The sequence below is a fragment of the Oncorhynchus gorbuscha genome, linkage group LG11 (assembly GCF_021184085.1).
Source record: "Oncorhynchus gorbuscha isolate QuinsamMale2020 ecotype Even-year linkage group LG11, OgorEven_v1.0, whole genome shotgun sequence".
NCBI lineage: Eukaryota > Metazoa > Chordata > Actinopteri > Salmoniformes > Salmonidae > Oncorhynchus > Oncorhynchus gorbuscha.
In genome coordinates, this window is record NC_060183.1 from 34,640,685 (window position 1) to 34,663,228 (window position 22,544).

Below are 22,544 nucleotides of genomic sequence, written 5' to 3' on the forward strand. Positions count from 1 at the left end.
CATTATAACATACAATTCATAAGTATACAACATTTATACATGTTTAAAAAGCATTTATAACTAGATTTACTGTTATATTTTTGTACAATAAAATTATTTGTACTCACCAAGACCAAATCTGTATCCATCAGCAAAGCGAGAGCTAGCGTTCCAGAAAACACAGGCACTGTCCACCTGCTGCATGAACTGTTCAGCTGTATTCTCTGTGCAGAAAAACATTACAATATATATTATTCTAGGAAACAGTTAGTGCATTTGAAATAATTTCACATCAACAATATTTTTTGGGAATCCTATAGTGTAAACATAAATGTATTTTGTTGTAAATAAATGCATGGTAGGCCTATACACTAGGACAGGACAACATTGGAACGTTGACATGCAGTGCTACAGAACTCATTGAAAACTGTGTTTTTATTTTAATTTCACCTTTATTTAACCAGGTAGGCTAGTTGAGAACAAGTTCTCATTTGCAACTGCGACCTTGCCAGGATAAAATACAGCAATTCGACACATACAACAGAGTTACACATGGAAAAAACAAATAACAATCAATAATACAGTAGAACAAAAGAAAACAAAAAGTCTATATACAGTGAGTGCAAATGAGCTAAGATAAGGGAGTTAAGGCAATAAATAGGCCATGGTGGCGAAGTAATTCAAATATAGCAATTAAAAACTGGAATGGTAGATGTGCAAAGGAGCAAGATAAATACATAAATACAGTATGGGGATGAGGTAGGCAGATAAGCCCATCTGTAAACAGCCCATCTATGTACAGGTGCAGTGATCTGTGAACTGCTCTGACAGCTGGTGCTTAAAGCTAGTGAGGGAGATACGAGTCTCCAGCTTCAGAGATTTTTGCAATTCATTCCAGTCATTGGCAGCAGAGAACTGGAAGGAGAGGCGACCAAAGGAGGAATTGGCTTTGGGGGTGACCAGTGAGATACAGTGGGGCAAAAAAAGTATTTAGTCAGCCACCAATTGTGCAAGTTCTCTCATTTAGAAAGATGAGAGCCCTGTAATTTTCATCATAGGTACACTTCAACGATGACAGACAAAATGAGGAAAAGAAATCCAGAAAATCACATTGTAGGATTTTTTTATTAATTTATTTGTAAATTATGGTGGAAAATAAGTATTTGGTCAATAACAAAAGTTTATCTCAATACTTTGTCATTGCCAACAAAGGGTATATAACAGAGGTCAAACGTTTTCTATAAGTCTTCACAAGGTTTTCACACACTGTTGCTGATATTTTGTCCCATTCCTCCATGCAGATCTCCTCTAGAGCAGTGATGCTTTGGGGCTGTTTTTCTGCAAAGGGACCAGGACGACTGATCCGTGTATAGGAAAGAATGAATGGGGCAATGTATCGTGAGATTTTGAGTGAAAACCTCCTTCCATCAGCAAGGGCATTGAAAATGAAACGTGGCTGGGTCTTTCAGCATGACAATGATCCCAAACACACTGCCCAGGCAACGAAGAAGTGGCTTCGTAAGAAGCATTTCAAGGTCCTGGAGTGACCTAGCCAGTCTCCAGATCTCAACCCCATAGAAAATCTTTGGAGGGAGTTGAAAGTCTGTGTTGCCCAGCAACAGCCCCAAAACATCACTGCTCTAGAGGAGATCTGCATGGAGGAATGGGCCAAAATAACAGCAACAGTTTGTGAAGACTTATAGAAAATGTTTGACCTCTGTTATATACCCCCTTGTTGGCAATGACAAAGTATTGAGATAAACTTTTGTTATTGACCAAATACTTATTTTCCACCATAATTTACAAATAAATTCATAAAAAAATCCTACAGTGATTCTCTGTATTTTTCCCCCTCATTTTGTCTGTCATAGTTGAAGTGTACCTATGATGAAAATTACAGGGCTCTCATCTTTTTAAGTGGGAGAACTTGCACAATTGGTGGCTGACTAAATACTTTTTTGCCCCACTGTATACCTGCTGGAGTGCGTGCTACGAGTGGGTGCTGCTATGGTGACCAGTGAGCTGAGACAAGGCGGGGCTTTACCAGGCAGAGACTTGTAGATAACCTGTAGCCAGTGGGTTAGGCGACAAGTATAAAGCGAGGGCCAACCAATGAGTGCGTATATGTCACAATGGTGGGTAGTGTATGGGGCTTTGGTGACAAAACAGATTGCACTGTGATCGACTGCATCCAATTTGTTGAGTAGAGTGTTGGGGGCTATTTTATAGATGACATCACCGAAGTCGAGGATCAGTAGGATGGTCAGTTTTACGAGGATATGTTTGGCAGCATGAGTGAAGGATGCTTTGTTGCGATATAGGAAGCTGATTCTAAATTGAATTTTGGATTGGAGATGCTTAATGTGAGTCTTGCAAGGAGAGTTTACAGTCTAACCAGACTCCTAGGTATTTGTAGTTGTCCAGGTATTCTAAGTCAGAGCCGTCCAGAATAGTGATGCTGGACGGGCGAGCAGGTGCGGGCAGTAATCGATTGAATAGCATGCATTTAGTTTTACTTGCATTTAAGAGCAGTTGGGAGCCACGGAAGGAGAGTTTGCCTGGCATTGAAGCTCATCTGGAGGTTAGTTAACACAGTGTCCAAAAAGGGGCCAGAAGTATACAGAATGGTGTCGTCTGCGTAGAGGTGGATCAGAGAATCACCAGCAGCAAGAGCAACATCATTGATGTATAGAGAAGAGTCGGCCCGAGAATTTAACTGTGGCACCCCCATAGAGACCGCCAGAGGTCCGGACAACAGGCCCTCCGATTTGACACACTGAACTCTATCAGAGAAGTAGTTGGTAAACCAGGAGAGGCATTCTTCTGAGAAACCAAGGCTGTCGAGTCTGTCAATAAGAATGTGGTGATTGACAGAGTCGAAAGCTTTGGCCAGGTCGATGAATACGGCTGCACAGTAATGTCTCTTATCGATGGCGGTTATGATGTCGTTTAGGACCTTGAGCGTGGCTGAGGTGCATCCATGACCAGCTCTGAAACCAGATTGCATAGCGGAGAAGGTACAGTGGGATTCGAAATGGTCGGTAATCTGTGTGTGTGTGCATGTGCATTGCAGGATTTGCTCACCGTTATCTGTAACGATGACATCTGTGTGGGAGCTGCCGTATTTGTGGATGTGGTCCACGGCATCCTGCATACTATCCACCACCTCAATGCAGCACTCCAGGTCCCCGTACTCTGTCCTCAGAGACTTCACCTCAGATGGGCTAAAAGTCAGGTAGGAGGCAAACCTGGGGCCTGCATGGATCTTCACCTGTGGGATGACAAAAGACATTACATTTTCAATGATGACTGTATTTGACCATGTACACATCTCTACTGTGTAGTTAAAGGGACATAACATTTCAAATCAAAGAAGGATGTGCGCATACAGTATCTCAACATTAATATACTTTTTTTTTACCAATATCCCATTAAACTGACCAGGTAGATGCTTCACCGATTTAAATAAAAAAGACAGTAAGCCTTCCCCCTTACAATTGGTCAGATAGGGTGGCAAGGTACTACATTAATAAGTTATTGTTGGAAAAATGAACTATTCCTCTGTGGGGTTCTCCGGTAAGTTTATTTATGAATGGCTGCTTTAGAGACGACAATGCTTTGGATGACAACACTAAAAGGTCTAACAGTGTGTTGGCCCGGTCTCTCCCTTTATAAATTATGTCTCTATATAGTGTGTTAATGCTCTGGATTGTGTAATGTCTGTCATCTGCATAAAAGTTACTGAACAAGCCTCAGTATGAGTATTGTCTACATTGAGAGATGGTAGGTGTATGCACATCTCACCTGTTCCACTCTAAGCATATCTATAATCTGGTCAAACAGAGGTGTCCTCAGTAGATCTCTGTGGAGGAGTAGGGTCTCCATGGCATTGCAGGCTGCAGGGTAGTCACATTTAGAGTCTTTGACTGCAGAGAGAACATTTATTAGACTACCGTTCACTTAGAGCAGGTATTCTCAGGGGTACACCAAATAAAAATGTGATGCACATAAAAAAATACAAATATTTTTTTAATTTACATTTTAAAATTTACATTTTTGTATTTTCCAACGGGGCTATACATTTGGGTGAGTTTTTTTCCCCCTCACCTGATTAGCCTCATTTCACTGACAAAAAATAAATTTAAAACCACCTAGTGTAGAGCAAAATAACACAATGTCAAATACAGGTAGCCTGGTCAAATAATTAACATCCAATCACATTAACCATAACTCTCCAGCAGGAAACCTGAACTTTAGCGCAGACATTTAGAAAATGAAACATGACAATTGTAAAAATAAGTAACGGGAGTTTGAGCAAGAATAAAGACCCCTTTCAAGTAGTAAGATGTATAAAAGCAACAGACCATTAATAAGAAGGGGCTAGAAGCATCTTATATGGTGAGCTACCGAGTGGCTAGGACAGGCAAGCCCCGTATTATTGTAGAGAATTTAATTATTACTGCTGCCGCGGATATGGCTGGGACAATGCTGGGGGAAAAGGCAAAAAAAACTATACAGGCAATGTCTTCCTCAAACAACACTTTCATGATGCATCAGTGACACGGCAGGAGATGTTTTGAAACAATTACTGCTTTGCATACAAGCCAGTGAATTATATGCGAGACAGCTGGATGAGTCAGACGTGGCGGCGGGCCTGGCACAGCTCCTAGTATATGTCCGTTACGTTTATGGGAGGTCAATTAAGGAAGACATCCTCTTCTGCAAACCACTGGAAACGAGGACAACATGAGGATATATTTAAAGTACTGGACAGCTTTGGGCCATCAAATGGACTTGTGGTCAAGATGTGTTGGTATGTATACTGATGGCGCAAAAGCCATGACAGGGAGACATAGTGGAGTGATAACGCGTGTGCAAGCAGTTACTCCCGACGCCACTTGAGTACACTGCAGCATCCACCGAGAAGCTCTTGCTGCCAAGGGAATGCCTGACAGCTTGAAAGACGTTTTGGACACTACAGTGAAAATGGTTAACTTTGTTAACTTCATTCAAATCAAAATCAAATCAAATTGTATTTGTCACATACACATGGTTAGCAGATGTTAATGAGAGTGTAGCGAAATGCTTGTGCTTCTAGTTCCGACAATGCAGTAATAACCAACGAGTAATCTAGCTAACAATTCCAAAACTACTACCTTATACACACAAGTGTAAAGGGATAAAGAATATGTACATAAAGATATATATGAATGAGTGATAGTACAGAGCGGCAAAGGCACGATGCAGTTGATGGTATCAAGTACAGATATATATATATATATATATATATATATATATATATATATATATATATATATATATATATATATATATATATATATATATATGAGATGAGTATGTAAACAAAGTGGCATAGTTTAAAGTGACTAGTGATACATGTATTACATAAAGATGCAGTAGATGATACAGAGTACAGTATATACGTATACATATGAGATAAATAATGTAGGGTATGTAAACATTATATTAAGTAGCATTATTAAGTAGCATGGTTTAAAGTGGCTAGTGATATATTTTACATCAATTCCCATTATTAAAGTGGCTGGAGTTGAGTCAGTGTGTTGGCAGCAGCCACTCAATGTTAGTGGTGGCTGTTTAACAGTCTGATGGCCTTGCGATAGAAGCTGTTTTTCAGTCTCTCGGTCCCAGCTTTGATGCACCTGTACTGACCTCGCCTTCTGGATGATAGCGGGGTGAACAGGCAGTGGCTCGGGTGGTTGTTGTCCTTGATGATCTTTATGGCCTTCCTGTGACATCGGGTGGTGTGGGTGTCCTGGAGGGCAGGTAGTTTGCCCCCGGTGATGCGTTGTGCAGACCTCACTACCCTCTGGAGAGCCTTACGGTTGAGGGCGGAGCAGTTGCCGTACCAGGCGGTGATACAGCCCGACAGGATGCTCTCGATTGTGCATCTGTAGAAGTTTGTGCGTGCTTTTGGTGACAAGCCAAATTTCTTCAGCCTCCTGAGGTTGAAGAGGCGCTGCTGCGCCTTCTTCACGATGCTGTCTGTGTGGGTGGACCAATTCAGTTTGTCTGTGATGTGTACGCCGAGGAACTTAAAACTTGCTACCCTCTCCACTACTATCCCATCGATGTGGATAGGGGGGTGTTCCCTCTGCTGTTTCCTGAAGTCCACAATCATCTCCTTAGTTTTGTTGACGTTGAGTGTGAGGTTATTTTCCTGACACCACACTCCGAGGGCCCTCACCTCCTCCCTTGTAGGCCGTCCCGTCATTGTTGGTAATCAAGCCTACCACTGTTGTGTCGTCCGCAAACTTGATGATTGAGTTGGAGCCGTGCGAGGCCACGCAGTCGTGGGTGAACAGGGAGTACAGGAGAGGGCTCAGAACGCACCCTTGTGGGGCCCCAGTGTTGAGGATCAGCGGGGTGGAGATGTTGTTACCTACCCTCACCACCTGGGGGCGGCCCATCAGGAAGTCTAGTACCCAGTTACACAGGGCGGGGTCGAGACCCAGGGTGTGAGTGTAACGAAATGCTTGTGCTTCTAGTTCCGACAATGCAGTAATAACCAACAAGTAATCTAGCTAACAATTCCAAGACTACTACCTTATAGACACAAGTGTAAGGGGATAAAGAATATGTACATAAAGATATATGAATGAGTGATGGTACAGAGCGGCATAGGCAAGATACAGTAGATGGTATTGAGTATATACATATGAGATGAGTATGTAAAAAAAGTGGCATAGTTAAAGTGTCTAGTGATACATGCATTACATAAGGATGCAGTAGATGATATAGAGTATGTTATATGGGCAGCGACTATGTAATGCTTTTACAACATACATACGTGCGCTGGTTATCAAGGGGAAAAGCACTGACATGTCTTGAATTGAGAGACGAGCTTAAACTTTTAACTGACCATAATTTTCACTTGTTTGATGACGAGTTTCTCACACGACTGGCCTATCAAGGTGATGTTTTTTCTCACTGAACGATCTGAAACTAGGATTACAGGGACTCTCCGCAACTATATTCAATGTGCAGGACAAAATTGAGGCTATGATTAGCCTCTTCGGGCTAGGGGGCAGTATTTTCACATCCGAATGAAAAGCGTGCCCAAAGTAAACTGCCTGCTACTCAGGCCCAGAAGCTAGGATATGCATATAATTGGTAGATTTAGGTAGTTTTAGAAACTTAGTGTTTTCTAAAAAACTGTTTAACAGAAATTATATGGCAGGCAAAAACCTGAGAAAAATCCATCCGGGAAAAAAATGATTTGAGGTCACTCTTTTCAATGGCTTTTCTATGGGGATCTAGATTTCTAAAGTACTTGCTTGAAGCTCATATTACTTCCACTAGATGTCAACAGTCTTTAGAAATTGGTTGATGTTTTTCCTTTGAGAAATGAAGAAGTAGTGCTGTTCAGAACGAGTCTCGAGTCTATTGTACTGTTTATTAGGGGCGCATGACCTGAAAGCTCGCTACACTGTTTTCCAAACTTCGTTTGGAACAAGTTTACAGGTAACTTATTAGATAGTTTATGCGCAACTCATGAGTTGCACAAGTTGGAACCGGTGTTTTTCTGGATCAAACGCGCCAAATAAATGGACAATTTGGAGATTTAACAACAGAATCTATCGAACAAAAGGACAGTTTGTGATGTTTACGGGACATATTGGAGTGCCAACAAAAGAAGATCTTCAAAGGCATGAATTATATTGTTATTTCTGCGTTTTGTATCGCGCCTGGCTGGTTGAAATATGAATATCATGTGTTTGTTTGGTGGGTGCTATCCTCAAATAATCGCATGGTTTTCTTGCGTCGTAAAGCCTTTTTGAAATCTGACACATTGGCTGGATTAACAAGTGTGGCTTTAATTTGGTGTATTGCATGTGTGATTTCATGAAAGTTTAATAGTTATAGTAATTTAAATTGAATTTGGCGCTCTGCCATTTCACCGGATGTTGTCAACGGGTTCCGCTAGCGGAATGTATAGCCGTAACAGGTTAAGAAGTTGGAGCGCTTTTCTGTCTGCATTAACCTCTTGCTCCTACCTGACACGCAGGCGTCCCATCTAGACATCTGGAAATGCAAATGCACTACGCTAAATGCTAATAGTACTAGTTAAAACTCAAACGTTCATCAAAATACACATGCAGGGTATTGAATTAAAGCTACACTCGTTTTCGGCGAAAGCATGAGAAGCTATTATCTGATAGCATGTAACACCCCAAAATACCCGCAGGGGACGTAAACAAAATAATTAGCATGGTCGTCGCTACACAAACCGCACAAATAAAATATAAAACATTCATTACCTTTGACCATCTTTGTTGGCACTCATAGATGTCCCATAATCACTATTGGGTCTTTTTTTTCTCGATTAAATCGGTCCATATATAGCCTAGATATCGATCTATGAAGACTGTGTGATAAACGGAAAAAAATAGCGTCTTATAACGTAACGTCATTTTTTTAAATAAAAAAAGTTGACGATAAACTTCCACAAAACACTTCGAAATACTTTTGTAATGCAACTTTAGGTATTAGTACACGTTAATAAGCGATCAAATTGATCACGAGGCGATGTATATTCGATATGGGGTACGTCTGGAAATAATGTCAACCAAAATATCCGGTCGGAGACCTGAACAAATGGCTTGTCTCTTCTTCGTTTGACCAAGAAACAAAGACTAGGCAAATGACAAGACTGTTGACATCGTGTGGAAGCTGTAGGTATTGCAACCTCAGCCCCATTTAATGTGGTTAGCCTTTATCAATGGGTTGAAGTGGCGGATGGATATATTTTTCCATTTTCAGTGATCAGATTTTCCTGCGCTTTTCGATGAAATGCACGTTCTGTTATAGTCACAGCCGTGATTTAACCAGTTTTATAAATGTCTGAGTGTTTTCTATCCACACATACTAATCATATGCATATACTATATTCCTGGCATGAGCAGCAGGACGCTGAAATGTTGAGCAATTTTTAACAGAATGTTAAAAATTGCACTCCACGAGGAAACTGCATGGCAGGCTGACCACCTGTTACGCGAGTGCAGCAAGGAGCCACAGTAAGTTGTGCATTAAACTTAACTTGTAAAAAACAAACTACACATGGTTGATGATATTACTAGTTTAACTTCTTGCGACTAGGTGGCACTATTAAAATATTTGGATGAAAAACGTTCCCGTTTTAACCTCTTACTCCTACCCGACACGCAGGCGTCCCATCTAGACATCTGGAAATGCAAATGCGCTACGCAAAATGCAAATAGCACTCGTTAAAACTCAAACGTTCATTAAAATACACATGCAGGGTACTGAATTAAAGCTACACTCGTTGTGAATCCAGCCAACAAGTCAGATTTTTTAAATGCTTTTCGGCGAAAGCATGAGAAGCTATTATCTGATAGCATGTAACACCCCAAAAGACGCATGGATATATTTTCAGATTTTCCTGCGCTTTGATGAAACGCACGTTCTGTTATAGTCACAGCCGTGATTTAACCAGTTTTATAAACGTCTGAGTGTTTTCTATCCACACATACTAATCATATGCATATACTATATTCCTGGCATGAGTAGCAGGGCGCTGAAATGTTGCGCAATTTTAAACAGAATGTTCGAAAAAGTAGGGGGTAGGAGTAACAGGTTAAACAAGATATTTTGTCACGAGAAGATGCTCGACTATGCATATTTAATTTTTTTACATTTTACCTTTATTTAACCAGGCAAGTCAGTTAAGAACATATTCTTATTTTCAATGACGGCCTGGGAACAGTGGGTTAACTGCCTGTTCAGGGGCAGAACGACAGATTTGTACCTTGTCAGCTCGGGGGTTTGAACTTGCAACCTTCCGGTTACTAGTCCAACGCTCTAACCACTAGGCTACGCTGACAGCTTTGGAAAGAAAACACTCTGACGTTTCCAAAACTGCAAAGATATTGTCTGAGTGCCAGGCGAAACCCAGATAAAAATCCAACCAGGAAGTGCCGCATTATTTGAAACCGCCTCATGCCAATGACTCCTTATATGGCTGTGAATGAGCTTACGTTTTCCACGTATTTCCCAAGGTGTCTACAGCATTGTGACGTCTTTTTAGGCATTTCCATTGAAGAATGGCAGTAATGGACCATGTATAGCATGTGGTCACATGGTGTCTCCAGCAGAAAATCTTGCGTAAAATACTGAAGCAGCCATTTTTCCAATCGCTTCTTATGAGAAACCAATTGCCTCGACGGATATATTATCGAATATATTTGTTAAAAACACCTTGAGGATGGATCCTAAACAACGTTTGCCGTGTTTCTGTCGATATTATGTAGCTAAATTTGAAAAAAAGTTTGGCGTTGTAGTAGTAGCATTTTCCCGGTCGATTTCTCAGCCAAGCATGATGAAGAAACGGGAGCTTTTTTCGCCTACAAAAATAATATTTTTGGAAAAAAGGAACATTTGCTATCTAACTGGGAGTCTCCTGAGTGAAAACATCTGAAGTTCTTCAAAGGTAAATGATTTAATTTGGTTGCTTTTCTTATTTTCGTGAAAATGTTGCCTGCTGCCAGCAGAGCCTAGCATAGCATTATGCCATGATAAACTTACACAAATGCTTGTCTAGCGTTGGCTGTAACACATATTTTGAAAATCTGAGATGACAGTGTTGTTAACAAAAGGCTAAGCTTGTGTTTGAATATATTTTATTCATTTCATTTGCATGAATAGGAAACGTTTCTAGTGGTATTTATGTCCATTGCGTTATGCTAATGCTTTGAGGCTATGATTACACTCCCGGATACGGGATTGCTAGTCGCAAAAGGTTAACTAGCTTGTCCTGAATTGCAAATAATCAATGCGGTGCCTGTTAATTTATCATCAAATCACAGCCTACTTCACCAAACGGGTGATAATTTAACAAGAAAAAAAAGCACCGTCGTTGCACCAATGTACCTAACCATAAATATCAATGCCTTTCTTAAAATCAATACAAAAGTAAATATTTTTTTATTTTAATTCTGCATATTTAGCTAAAAGAAATTCATGATAGCAGGCAATAATAACTAGGGAAATTGTGTCACTTCTTTTGCGTTCTGTGCAAGCAGAGTCAGGGTATATGCAGCAGTTAGAGGCCCCTGGCTCGTTGCGAACTGTGTTAAGACCATTTCTTCCTAACAAAGACCATAAATAATTTGCTAGAATTTTACATAATTATGACATTGCATAACATTGAAGGTTGTGCAATGTAACAACAATATTTGGAAGGGTTCCGTATTTCACTGAAAGAATAAACGTTTTGTTTTCTAAATTATAGTTTCCGGATTTGACCATATTAATGACCACCGCCTCTTATTTCTGTGTGTTTATTATAATTAAGTCTATGATTTGATATTGATAGAGCAGTCCGAGTGGTGGTAGGCAGCAGCAGGCTCAAGTGCATTCATTCAAACAGCACTTTCCTGCGTTTGCCAGCAGCTCTTCGCAATGCTTAAAGTACAGCGCTGTTTATGACTTCAAGCCTATCAACTCCGAAGATTAGGCTGGCAATACTATAGTGCCTATAAGAATGTCAATAGTCAAAGGTATATGAAATGCAAATGGTAGAGAGAGAAATAGTCCTATAATTCCTATAATAACTACAACCTAAAACATCTTAACTGGGAATATTGAAGACTAATGTTAAAAGGAACCACCAGCTTTCATACTTTTCTCCAACACTGTGTTTTGCATTATTTAAACTAAATTGATTTTGATGTATTATATTAAGTTAAAATAAGTGTTCATTCAGAATTGTTGTAATTGTCATTATTACAAATATATATAAATAAAAAGCATCCAATTAATCGGTATTGGCTTTTTTTGGTCCTCCAATAATTAACGTTGAAAAATCATAATCGGTCGACCTCTATTTGAGTCATAAAAACTCATTTTTCAACCACTTCACAAATTTCTTGTTAACAAACTATGGTTTTGGCAAGTCGGATAGGACATCTACTTTGTGCATGACAAGTAATTTTTCCAACAATTGTTTACAGACAGATTATTTCACTGTATCACAATTCCAGTGGGTCAGAAGTTTACATACGCCAAGTTGATTGTGCCTTTAAACAGCTTGGAAAATTCCAGAAAATTATGTCATGGCTTTAGAAGCTTCTGATAGGCTAATTGACATCATTTGAGTCAATTGGAGGTGTACCTGTGGATGTATTTCAAGGCCTACCTTCAAACTCAGTGCCTCTTTGCTTGACATCATGGGGAAATCAATAGAAATCAGCCAAGACCTCAGAAAAATGTGTAGACCTCGACAAGTCTGGTTTATCCTTGGGAGCAATTTCCAAATGCCTGAAAGTACCACGTTCATCTGCACAAACAATAGTACGCAAGTATAAACACCATGGGACCATAGAACGCATGGTATGACGGCTGCGTCTCCTAGAGATGAACGTACTTTGGTGCGAAATGTGCAAATTAATCCCAGAACAACAGCAAATGACCTTGTGAAGATGCTGGAGGAAACAGGTACAAAAGTATCTATATCCACAGTAAAACGAGTCCTACATCGACATAACCTGAAAGGCAGCCCAGGAAGGAAGAAGCCACTGGTCCAAAACCACCATGAAAAAGCCAGACTACGGTTTGCAACTGCACATGGGAACCAAGATCGTACTTTTTGGATAAATGTCCTCAGGTCCGATGAAACAAAAAAATAAGTGTTTGGCCATAATGACCATCGTTATGTTTGGAGGAAAAAGGGGGATACTTGCAAGCCAACGAACACCTTCCCAACAGTGAAGCACGGAGGTGGCAGCATCATGTTGTGGGGGTGCTTTGCTTCACAAAATAGATGGCTTCATGAGGAAAGGAAAATTATGTGGATATATTGAAGCAACATCTCAAGATATCAGTCAGGAAGTTAAAGCTTGGTCGCAAATGGGTCTTCCAAACGGACAATGACTCCAAGCATACTTCCAAAGTTGTGGAAAAATGGCTTAAGGACAACAAAGTCAAGCTATTGTAGAGGCCATCACAAAGCCCTAACCTCAATCCTATAGAAAATTTGTGGGCAGAACTCAAAAAGTGTGTGCGAGCAAGGAGGCCTACAAACCTGACTCAGTTACACCAGCTCTGTCAGGAGGAATGGGCCAAAATTCACCCAACTTATTCTGGGAAGCTTGTGGAAGCCTACTCGAAAAGTTTGACCCAAGTTCAACAATTTAAAGTTAATGCTACCAAATACTAATTGAGTATATAAACTTCTGCCTCACTGGGAATGTGATGAAAGAAATAAAAGCTGAAATAAACCCTTCTCTCTACCATTGTTCTGACATTTCACATTTTTAAAATAGTGGTGATCCTAACTGACCTGAGACAGGGAATGTTTACTAGGATTAAATGTCAGGAATTGTTTAAAATGTATTTTGCTAAGGTGTATGTAAACTTCCTACTTCAACTGAATGTGCATCCTTTCAAGCACACCCTTCTCATTAACCTGTGGTGAGTTTGTTCCTCAAAATGTGAATAATAAGGTTTTATATGTAAAATGGCTAAATAAAGAACAAAATTATCATTATATTATTATTGGTGCTCTTTGTCACTTCCCATGAGCCGGATTGTGACAAAAACTCACACTCATTCTCATGTTTAATAAATGTATCATGGTGTGTGTCGCAGGCTTACAATGGTGGGAAAAACAACATTTGAGAGCACGCCGACCCTGATGCTAGAGGGGGTACGCAGCTGGAGGTTGAATGTTTGAAGGGGTATGGGACTATAAAAAGCTTGGGAACCACTGACGGTGTATGAATGAGTACATCATTTAATGTAAACTAAAGCCGTCTGCTGGTTTTTGTTTTTTAAGACCTAGACAACCAGCTGAGGAGAGTTCCTTACCAATCATGACCTTAATTCATCAATCAAGTACAAGGGAGGAGCGAAAACTGGCAGACACTGCCTTCTGCAGAACGAGTTTGACACGTGCCCTAGAGGCAAGGACTGACAGTTCATGACATCCACAAGATAGCTTCACCATAAGTTGCTTATAAACAATGAGGTAATGAAACACTCACTGATGTCAATAGCCTTTTCGATGCAAGCCTCAGAGTCGATGTAGACATGGCAGATGCCCTCACTGTGTCCCAGCACAGGGATGCCCTTGGCAGCTCTCTGGATGTCTCTGACCAGCTGGGACGAGCCTCGAGGGATGATCAGGTCTATCATCTTATCTAGTCTACACAGGTCCTCCACCTCCTCACGGGTACTCACCTACAGCACACATGTTAATAACATACTTTACTATGATGCAAACTAAAATCATATGTACCTGCAACAGGGCTGGGGTCAATTCCATTTTAATTCAGTCAATTCCAATTATCTTCTCGTAGAGAAGGATTGAGGAAAATGTGAATTTCAGTTTACGTCCTAAAATTACTAAATTAAATTAGAATTTACTCCAGCCCTGACCTACAGTACAAATGTAATGTTGTTCACACCACACAAATTATTTATCCTAGCTGTAAAGTAAGTGTATCTAATAAAAGTGTTATGCATAACCTAAAACTCAACTCCTGCCTCAAATGTCCCAATGATTTGGATCAAGCTCTTACCAGCTGAATAGCATCCTTCACCCCGTGGATAGAGAGCGCCTCCTGGGTCAGCTGATGCAAGATACGGTTGGTGTTGGCCGCTTCTTTTCCCCCCTTCAGTAACAGAGCATTTCCACTGGCAATAGCCAGAGCTGACACCTGTATTTCATATCGGTACAAGTCCATACGACACTTCAGTCACACATCAGTACTATCATGTCTCTGAAAATAAAACACAATAGGGTGGAATCTCAAATCAACCCTTAGACCATATGTCCTGTGTACTTAAAATCTGTAACCGTGACACCCATGGGGCAGCTCACAATTGGCCCAGCGTCATCCGGGTTAAGGGATGGTTATGCCGGCCACGATTTCCTTGTGTCATCGTGCTCTCAATCAAATCAAATTTTATTCGTCACATACACATATTTAGCAGATGTTATTGCGGGTATAGCAACTGCTTGTTGCGGGCCGGGCGCCTTGCAAGCTGAATCCGGTCGTCAGTTGGATGGTGCGGCTGGCTGCGGGGTTAAGCATTTGTAACTAGGGGGTAGTATTTTCATTTTTGGATAAAAAAAAACATTCCAGTTTTAAACAAGATATTTTGTCACGAAAAGATGCTCAACTATGCATATAATTGACAGCTTTGGATAGAAAACACTGACGTTTCCAAAACTGCAAAGATATTGTCTGTGAGTGCAACAAAACTGATGTTATAGGCGAAACCCAGATAAAATTCCAATCAGGAAGTGCCTCATTTTTTGAAACTGCCTCATGCCAATGACTCCTTATATGGCTGTGAATGAGCTATGAATGAGCTTACGTTTTCTACGTATTCCCCAAGGTGTCTACAGCATTGTGATGTCTTTTTAAGCATTTATGTTGAAGAATAGCCGTAAGGGACCACATTTAGCAAGTGGTCACATGATGGCTCCCGCAGAAAATCTTGCGTAAAGTACACAAGTAGCCATTTTTCCAATCGCTTTTTATGAGAAACCAATTGTCCCGAAGGATATATTATCGAATTGTTATGTGAAAAACACCTTGAGGATTGATTCTAAAGAACGTTTGCCATGTTTCTGTCGATATTATGGAGCTAATTTTGAAAAAAGTTTGCCGCTGTAGTGACCGGTCAATTTTTCAGCCAAACGTGACGAACAAACGGGAGCTATTTCGCCTACAAAAATAATATTTTTGGAAAAAAGGAACATTTGCTATCTAACTGGGAGTCGCCTGAGTGAAAACATCCGAAGTTCTTCAAAGGTAAATTATTTAATTTGATTGCTTTTATTTTCGTGAAAATGTTGCCTGCTGCCAGCAGAGCCTAGCATAGCATTATGACATGATAAACTTACACAAATGCTTGTCTAGCGTTGGCTGTAAAGCATATTTTGAAAATCTGAGATGACAGTGCGATTAACAAAAGGCTAAGCTGTGTCTCAATATATTTCATTTGTGATTTTCATGAATAGGAAGTTTTTGTAGGAAGATTTATGTCCGCTGCGTTATGCTAATTAGTTTGAGGCTATGATTACGCTCCCGGATCCGGGTTTGATAGTCGCAAGAAGTTTAGCAAGCAGTGCGGCTTGGCAGGGTTGTGTTTCGGAAGACAGGTCTCTCGACCGTAGCCTCTCCCGAGTCCGTAGGGGACATGCAGCGATGAGACAAGATCGTAACTACCAAGTAGAAAAAGGGGGTTAATAAAATGGGGTAAAGTAAAACAAATGTTTAGATAACTAATAAATTAGAGAGGATTTGACAAATGTAAACAATATGGTAATAGCCTATTAGAGAGCAAGGTGAAGCGATGTTAAAGTTTCACCATATTGCTTATTTTCCAATCAAATCCTCTCAGATCTCCACAAGTGCCTAGGGTGAAGGGTCTAGGGGTCCATTTGGGATTGGACCCAGGATGAGCCTTGTGGTTTAGCAGCATGGCCACCATCAGGTGACTGACCTGAGGAAGGCAGTCGGGTCGGGACTCAAAGATGACCAGCAGGACCCCGATGGGCACAGTGATCTGTTCGAGCTCCAGGTTGTTGGCGACTCTGGTCCTGCGGAGCACCTGCCCCACGCTGTCCCTGGACGATACAGCAATCTGACGCAGGCCTATGGCTAGACTGTTCAGCTTCGATGTGGACAGACTCAACCTTGCCAGCAGGGGTTGGGAGAGACGGCCTAGAGGGAATCACACTAAAATATAACACCAACATTCTTATGGCTTTTATCAATTGCTGATCGACAGACAGCTTGTGTCAGCAATATTAACAATATCTGGTATGATCCTAATTTGTGAGGCCATTGTGACCTGATGAAGCTACATTGAGTACCTGATGATGCTGCAGTCTCCATGTCTCTCTTGTTGGCACTGAGGATCTCATCCTTCTTCTCTGTCAGCAGGTCAGCCAGACGGCAAATTATCTCCCCTCTCTGGTTGAGTGTGAATGAATACAGACGTCTTAAAAAGATTACTAAAGTACAGCAGAGATTGATCACACATCAGCTCAGATGGGCACTCTGTAACCAGGCCAGTCAGTATAGCTCGGCACAGCTCTGTAGTGTGAAAAGGGTAAAAAAGGGAATGCTCACCTCATCTGGGTGAAGAGTGGCCAGAGTCCTGCCTGCCTGCCTGGCCATTTCTGTCTGCTGCTCCACAGTGGGACCTGTGTGTCACATCCCAAAACAACATGAACCTGAGTGGGGCATCTCACCAACTTAACTGTTTCAGTGACTCTTTGTAACCATTTTCATACATGAGCCATTATAAATGCTTTTTGAAATGCTTATAAATTCTTTATACATTATTATGTTACAAATGCTCATGAATTGTAATGAACTGCATTTTTACAAATAATGTAGTTTATTAATGAGTGTAAATACTGCTTCTAATCTACTGTAGGTTGGAGTTTATTTCTCTACAAAGGTATCAGTGACTCACCAGCAGGCTTGACCTCAGAGAAGAATGTGCCCACTTTCTTTCCCTCCACTATGTCTGTGATGACGTGGCCCGTGACTTTGGGGTCGGTGCCATTGGCAATGACGACCGACGTGCCACCCTGAAGCGCCCACAGAGCAGACTTCACCTGGGTGAGACATGGTTCTAATAAACATTTACAATGAAACATACCCCGTACAGCCTGTGGAGGGTGTGTCCCCCCATCTGGCCCTGGTTCCTCCCTAGGTTTCTTCTATTTAGGGAGTATTTCCTTCCCTCTTTCTTTCTGCTTGCTTTTGACTTTAGGGCCTTAATCAGAGTTACTGTAAAAGCACTTGTGACAACTGCTGATGTAAAGGGTTTTATAAATGAAATTGATTGACCTTCTTTCAAACGGCCAACCACACTATTTTAACACTTGGAGTGTAGATGGTGGTTGCTTGCCACTAACCTTTGCCTCCATGCCCCCAATGCCCACTTTGGACTTTGAGCCATATCTGATAGACTGCTGGTCTCCGGGGTAGAAGATATCGATGAGTTTAGCGTCATCTGTTCCTGGGGGGGCTGTCATACAATCCTGTGGGATACAACATGGTCAACGCAAATACTTTTTATTTTAGCTGAGAGTAAATGAACAACAACGTAGCTAATTTTGAAATGAATTACATACCTTCAACATCAGATAGAGCAATAAGAAGGTCTGCTTTCATTTCAACAGCCAGTCTTGCAGCCAAGCTGTCGTTATCCTTGATGTGTATTACCTAAAAATGCAAGAAAAAAAACATTAAAAAGCATGACCCCATTTAATACATGCAAACAGCTCATCATAGCCATGTATCATAACTATGCCTAGCCTAGTATGTCATTTTAAAGTAAGAGCAGCTTGCTGTATAAAAACTTGCTACAATAGGCCCCTCTATACTAGCATTGGCTCTGACTTCAACATAAGTCATATACTAACTTCCACATTAGCCAAGTTTTCACTTAGTCTTCCATTGATGCCAATGCAAACCTAAGTGGAAGTCCAGATTCCCCCCCTCAGATGCATGAAGCAGTACTAATAAAAGTAGAAATCGTCAAAGCTAATTACATATATTTTCAAACAAATGCTAAACCAAAATGAAACATTTGTGTGGGTGGAGAAAGTAAAAGAAAATATATACCTTATGTAATAAACCATCACAACCACACTACACATTCCCAGCATGCCCTTCACAAAGTACCCACATTTACCCCCTGAAGGTCACTGTTTGGAACAGGGGGCGGTACAACTGCGTCATTGGTGTTGATGATGGGCACTATGTTCATGCGCAGCAGCTCGTGGAGGGTGCTGTTCAGGTTGCGACGCTTCTGCTCATCGTGGAAGTCGAGGTTCGTCACAAGGATCTATTGAAGAGGCATACGAAAGATCTCAGTATGAGGGTCTAACGTAGGCATATAGTAATTCTAAAAACATGTACTGGGGCCAAGCTTCCTACCATCCAAGACCTCTATACCAGGCGGTGTCAGGGGAAGGCCCTAAAAATTATCAAAGACTCCAACCACCCTAGTCAGATTGTTCTCTGCTACCGCACGGCAAGCAGTACCGGAGCGCCAAGTCTAGGTCCAAGAGGCTTCTAAACAACTTCTACCCCCAAGCCATTAGACTCCTGAACATCTAATCAAATGGCACCCAGACTATATGCATTGCCCCCCCCCTCCTTTACACCACTGCTACCCTGTTGTTATCATCTATTCATAGTCACTTTAATAACTCTACCTACATGTACAAAATACCTCAACTAACCGGTGCCCCCGCACATTGACTCTATACCGGTACCCCGTGTATGTATAGTCTCGCTATTGTTATTTTACTGCTGCTCTTTAATTACTTGTTACTTTTATTTCTTATCTGCATTTTTTAAAACTGCATTGTTGGTTAGGGGTTCGTAAGTAAGCATTTCACTGTAAGTTCTACATTTGTTGTATTCGGCGTATGTGACAAATAACATTTGATTTGTCGATACAACTTTGGCTAAGAAAAGGAATAGAAAAACAATACATGAATGTAGTGACATCAGACACTATGCAATTCCATCTGCAAAGAATGATACAGTAATTATGTTGTGTGTTTGTACCTGTGCAGTGCAGGTGCTGTACTGGGTGAACATAGCTTCATACAGAGCCATCAAGCCACTCTGTCCAGCAGCTGCACACGCCCGGGCCTCCAGAACTGGAAGTGACTGAAGCACAGAGAAATACAAATCATTAGTAAAAGCCAATATGTCAATAGTTATTGATCCATTGTCATCCAATCTGTTGTGAGGAGATTTGGTATACCATTTCTTTGAGTTGGTTCTGTCCAGAGTGCAAGGCTTGTCTGACGCTCTGAGATAGCAGGATCTCGTGTCTCAGTCTCTGCCTTCCGAAAGCAACGGCCCCACTGGTGACAATCATCATCTCCCTGCCTTGGTTCTGCAGCACGGCCACCTAAGGGACAGACAACAATGAGCTCTTCTTACACACCACTTAGTGTAAGTGTTCTCTAAAGACCCACCAAAAATGTAACTGAACATTACCTCAGCAGTTTCTCCCCTTAAATTTTAGAAGATACCTTTCAATGCCAATCAAAACCCACAATCATGTCTTCAATTTCAATATTCTGGAGTCTTATATTTATACATTATTTCTGGTTCTCGTTAGTAGTCCCTGGTCATTACAACTTATATAATTAATGACCGGGTTGTGACCTCACCTGCTCCACAATGGAGGCGAGACGCCCGAGGGCCAAGCCACACTCATCTCCCCGCGTCACCACAGCACTGCCCAATTTCACCACAATGCGCTTGGCCTGTCTGAGCTCACTGCGGTGCGCTGCTGACTTCCCAGGAGAATGGGTGACAGGGACTGCAACAGATAACAGGACATTCATTTAACACCAGTCATGTTCATTAGGGTACACCGTAGCAAAACATTACGCAACGAAAACTAAAATGAAAGTTTCTTAGTTCAGACATTACCCTCATATTTAACTTGTTTGCTTCCGTTTCATGCCTACTGAACATGACCCAAAATAACTTTATCCAAACGTACTGAAAAGCAGTTCTCGTCGTAAACCTTGGGTTGTCTGATAACAGCATATGTTAGGCTATTATATGGGCATACATCTGAGACTGCCAAAGAGGTGTGGTGCCAAGTGTCATCTGTAGTGGGGTGCACCAGTGCTTTGGGAGTGCTTTGGAATGGTGGAATGGGGTTGGCTACTTACACTTGGTTTGGGACACTGCCCTGGCAAAGCGTGGGCAAACATTTGCTTGCAGGCTCCTGGAACGTAGACTGGAACACAAGGCCAGCCTCTGCAACATCATGGCAATGTGATCTGAGGACAGTACACAGCTATTTATAAATCAAAATAAAGTGGGCATCCTTTAGGCTGAAATACAGGTGTACATCTGCTTGAGAGTAAGCTAAACCAAATTGTCTCGTTGTAGATTCATTGGTAAAAAAATAGCTTGGTGCACCGGCTTGCACCAATTGTTGTCAACAGTCTAAAGCGCTGAAGTTAGCCAGCTATACTTACACACAACAAAAATATAAAATGCTAAGTTTTGGTCCCATGTTTCATGAGCTGAAATAACAGATCCCAGAAATGGTCCATTCCCACATAAAGCTTATTTGGTGCACAAATTTGTTTACATCCCTGTTAATGAGCATTTCTCATTTTCCAAAATAATAAATCCACCTGTCAAGCGGCATATCAAGAATATGATTAAACAGCATGAGCATTACACAGGTGCCCCTTGTGTTGGGACAATAAAAGGCCACTAAAACGTGCAGTTTTATCATGCAACACAAAGCCACAGATGTCTCAAGTTGAGGAAGCATGCAATTGGCATGACTGCAGGAATGTCCACCAGATCGGTTGCCAGACAATTTAATGTTCATTTCTCTACCATAGCTGCCTCCGTGTTTTCAAAAATGTGGCAATACCTCCAATCGGCCTCAGAACCGCAGACCACATGTATGATGTGTGGGCCAGCAGTTTGCTGATGTCAACGTTGTGAACAGAGTGCACCATGGTGGCAGTGGGGTTATGAATGGTATAAGGAAGGTTAAAACTACAGACACAATTGCATTTTATCAATGCATAGAAATACCTGAGGCCCATTTTTTTAAAGGTATGTCTGTGACCTACAGATGCATAGCTGCATTCCCAGTCATGTGAAATCCATAGATTAGGGCCTAATTTATTCATTTCAATTGACTTATTTCCTCATATGAACTAACTCAGTAAAATATTTGAAATTGTTGCGTTTATTTGTGTTCAGTATAGTTAGTTGTGTTTTTTTTTTTTTTTTACTAAGGAGTGATAGCTGTAGTTACAGAAATAGTGCAAATTCAGTGCACACTGCTTATCCTACGACTAGCTAGGCTGGGCATAGACCTCCACCGTCGCGTGGCTTGATGTGGCCAGCCAGTAATACTCGTGACCCCTTGACCGGTTCGTACTTAACACTTTATCTATTCAGGCTGCAAATGTTTCGATTTCCTCAGCAACTTTACTTAATGACGAGAAAACTGGGGGGGGACGACGACAAAATATGCGATTAACGTTACTACAATATGGCCGCTTCTAGCGAACGTTAGCTACAGCAGGCTATGATCTGACTAGCTAGCGATAGGCTAACGTTGAGGTAGGCAAATAGAGAAACAAAATAGATAATTAATTCAAAAGATGTCTCACCAACAGTCAGTATTTATAAAAGTCGAAGGTTCCCGCTGCAGCAAAATTGACAACTGCTGAGCAAAGACACGTCGTCAGATTGCCACATCCACAGGCAGCCATATAACGTGTGGGTTGTGTTGTGAACAACATAACCGTGAATCAGCGGTTCGCTTTCAAAATAAAGGTACCCCATTGAAAGTGATGCAAACAGATACAAACATGTAGAATCATCCAAGAGCCATATTTAAGGATGTACATAGCAATATGAATGTCCGATAAGACTGAATGTTGAGGTGATTTCTCACGGTTAAAGTCCCGTTATAAGAGCTACGACGCTAATATTTGTGTAGTCTTTAGAAATGTAATC

General features: G+C 41.2%; 1 protein-coding gene across 1 annotated transcript in view; it reads right to left on the reverse strand.

Moving 5' to 3' along the window:
* LOC124047764 (delta-1-pyrroline-5-carboxylate synthase-like) overlaps positions 1 to 22,317 on the reverse strand; it is a 24,148-nt gene extending 1,831 nt beyond the window's left edge. Inside the window, 18 exon segments of the mRNA XM_046368074.1 lie at positions 108 to 203; positions 3,064 to 3,250; positions 3,784 to 3,905; positions 14,022 to 14,217; positions 14,559 to 14,696; positions 16,495 to 16,715; positions 16,868 to 16,967; positions 17,127 to 17,200; positions 17,476 to 17,620; positions 17,924 to 18,034; positions 18,036 to 18,049; positions 18,143 to 18,233; positions 18,706 to 18,858; positions 19,590 to 19,694; positions 19,792 to 19,941; positions 20,207 to 20,358; positions 20,720 to 20,830; positions 22,196 to 22,317. Of these exon segments, the coding sequence (XP_046224030.1) occupies positions 108 to 203; positions 3,064 to 3,250; positions 3,784 to 3,905; positions 14,022 to 14,217; positions 14,559 to 14,696; positions 16,495 to 16,715; positions 16,868 to 16,967; positions 17,127 to 17,200; positions 17,476 to 17,620; positions 17,924 to 18,034; positions 18,036 to 18,049; positions 18,143 to 18,233; positions 18,706 to 18,858; positions 19,590 to 19,694; positions 19,792 to 19,941; positions 20,207 to 20,358; positions 20,720 to 20,819 (2,155 nt within the window). The 5' untranslated portion in view covers positions 20,820 to 20,830; positions 22,196 to 22,317.
* Positions 22,318 to 22,544: the final 227 nt, after the last annotated feature.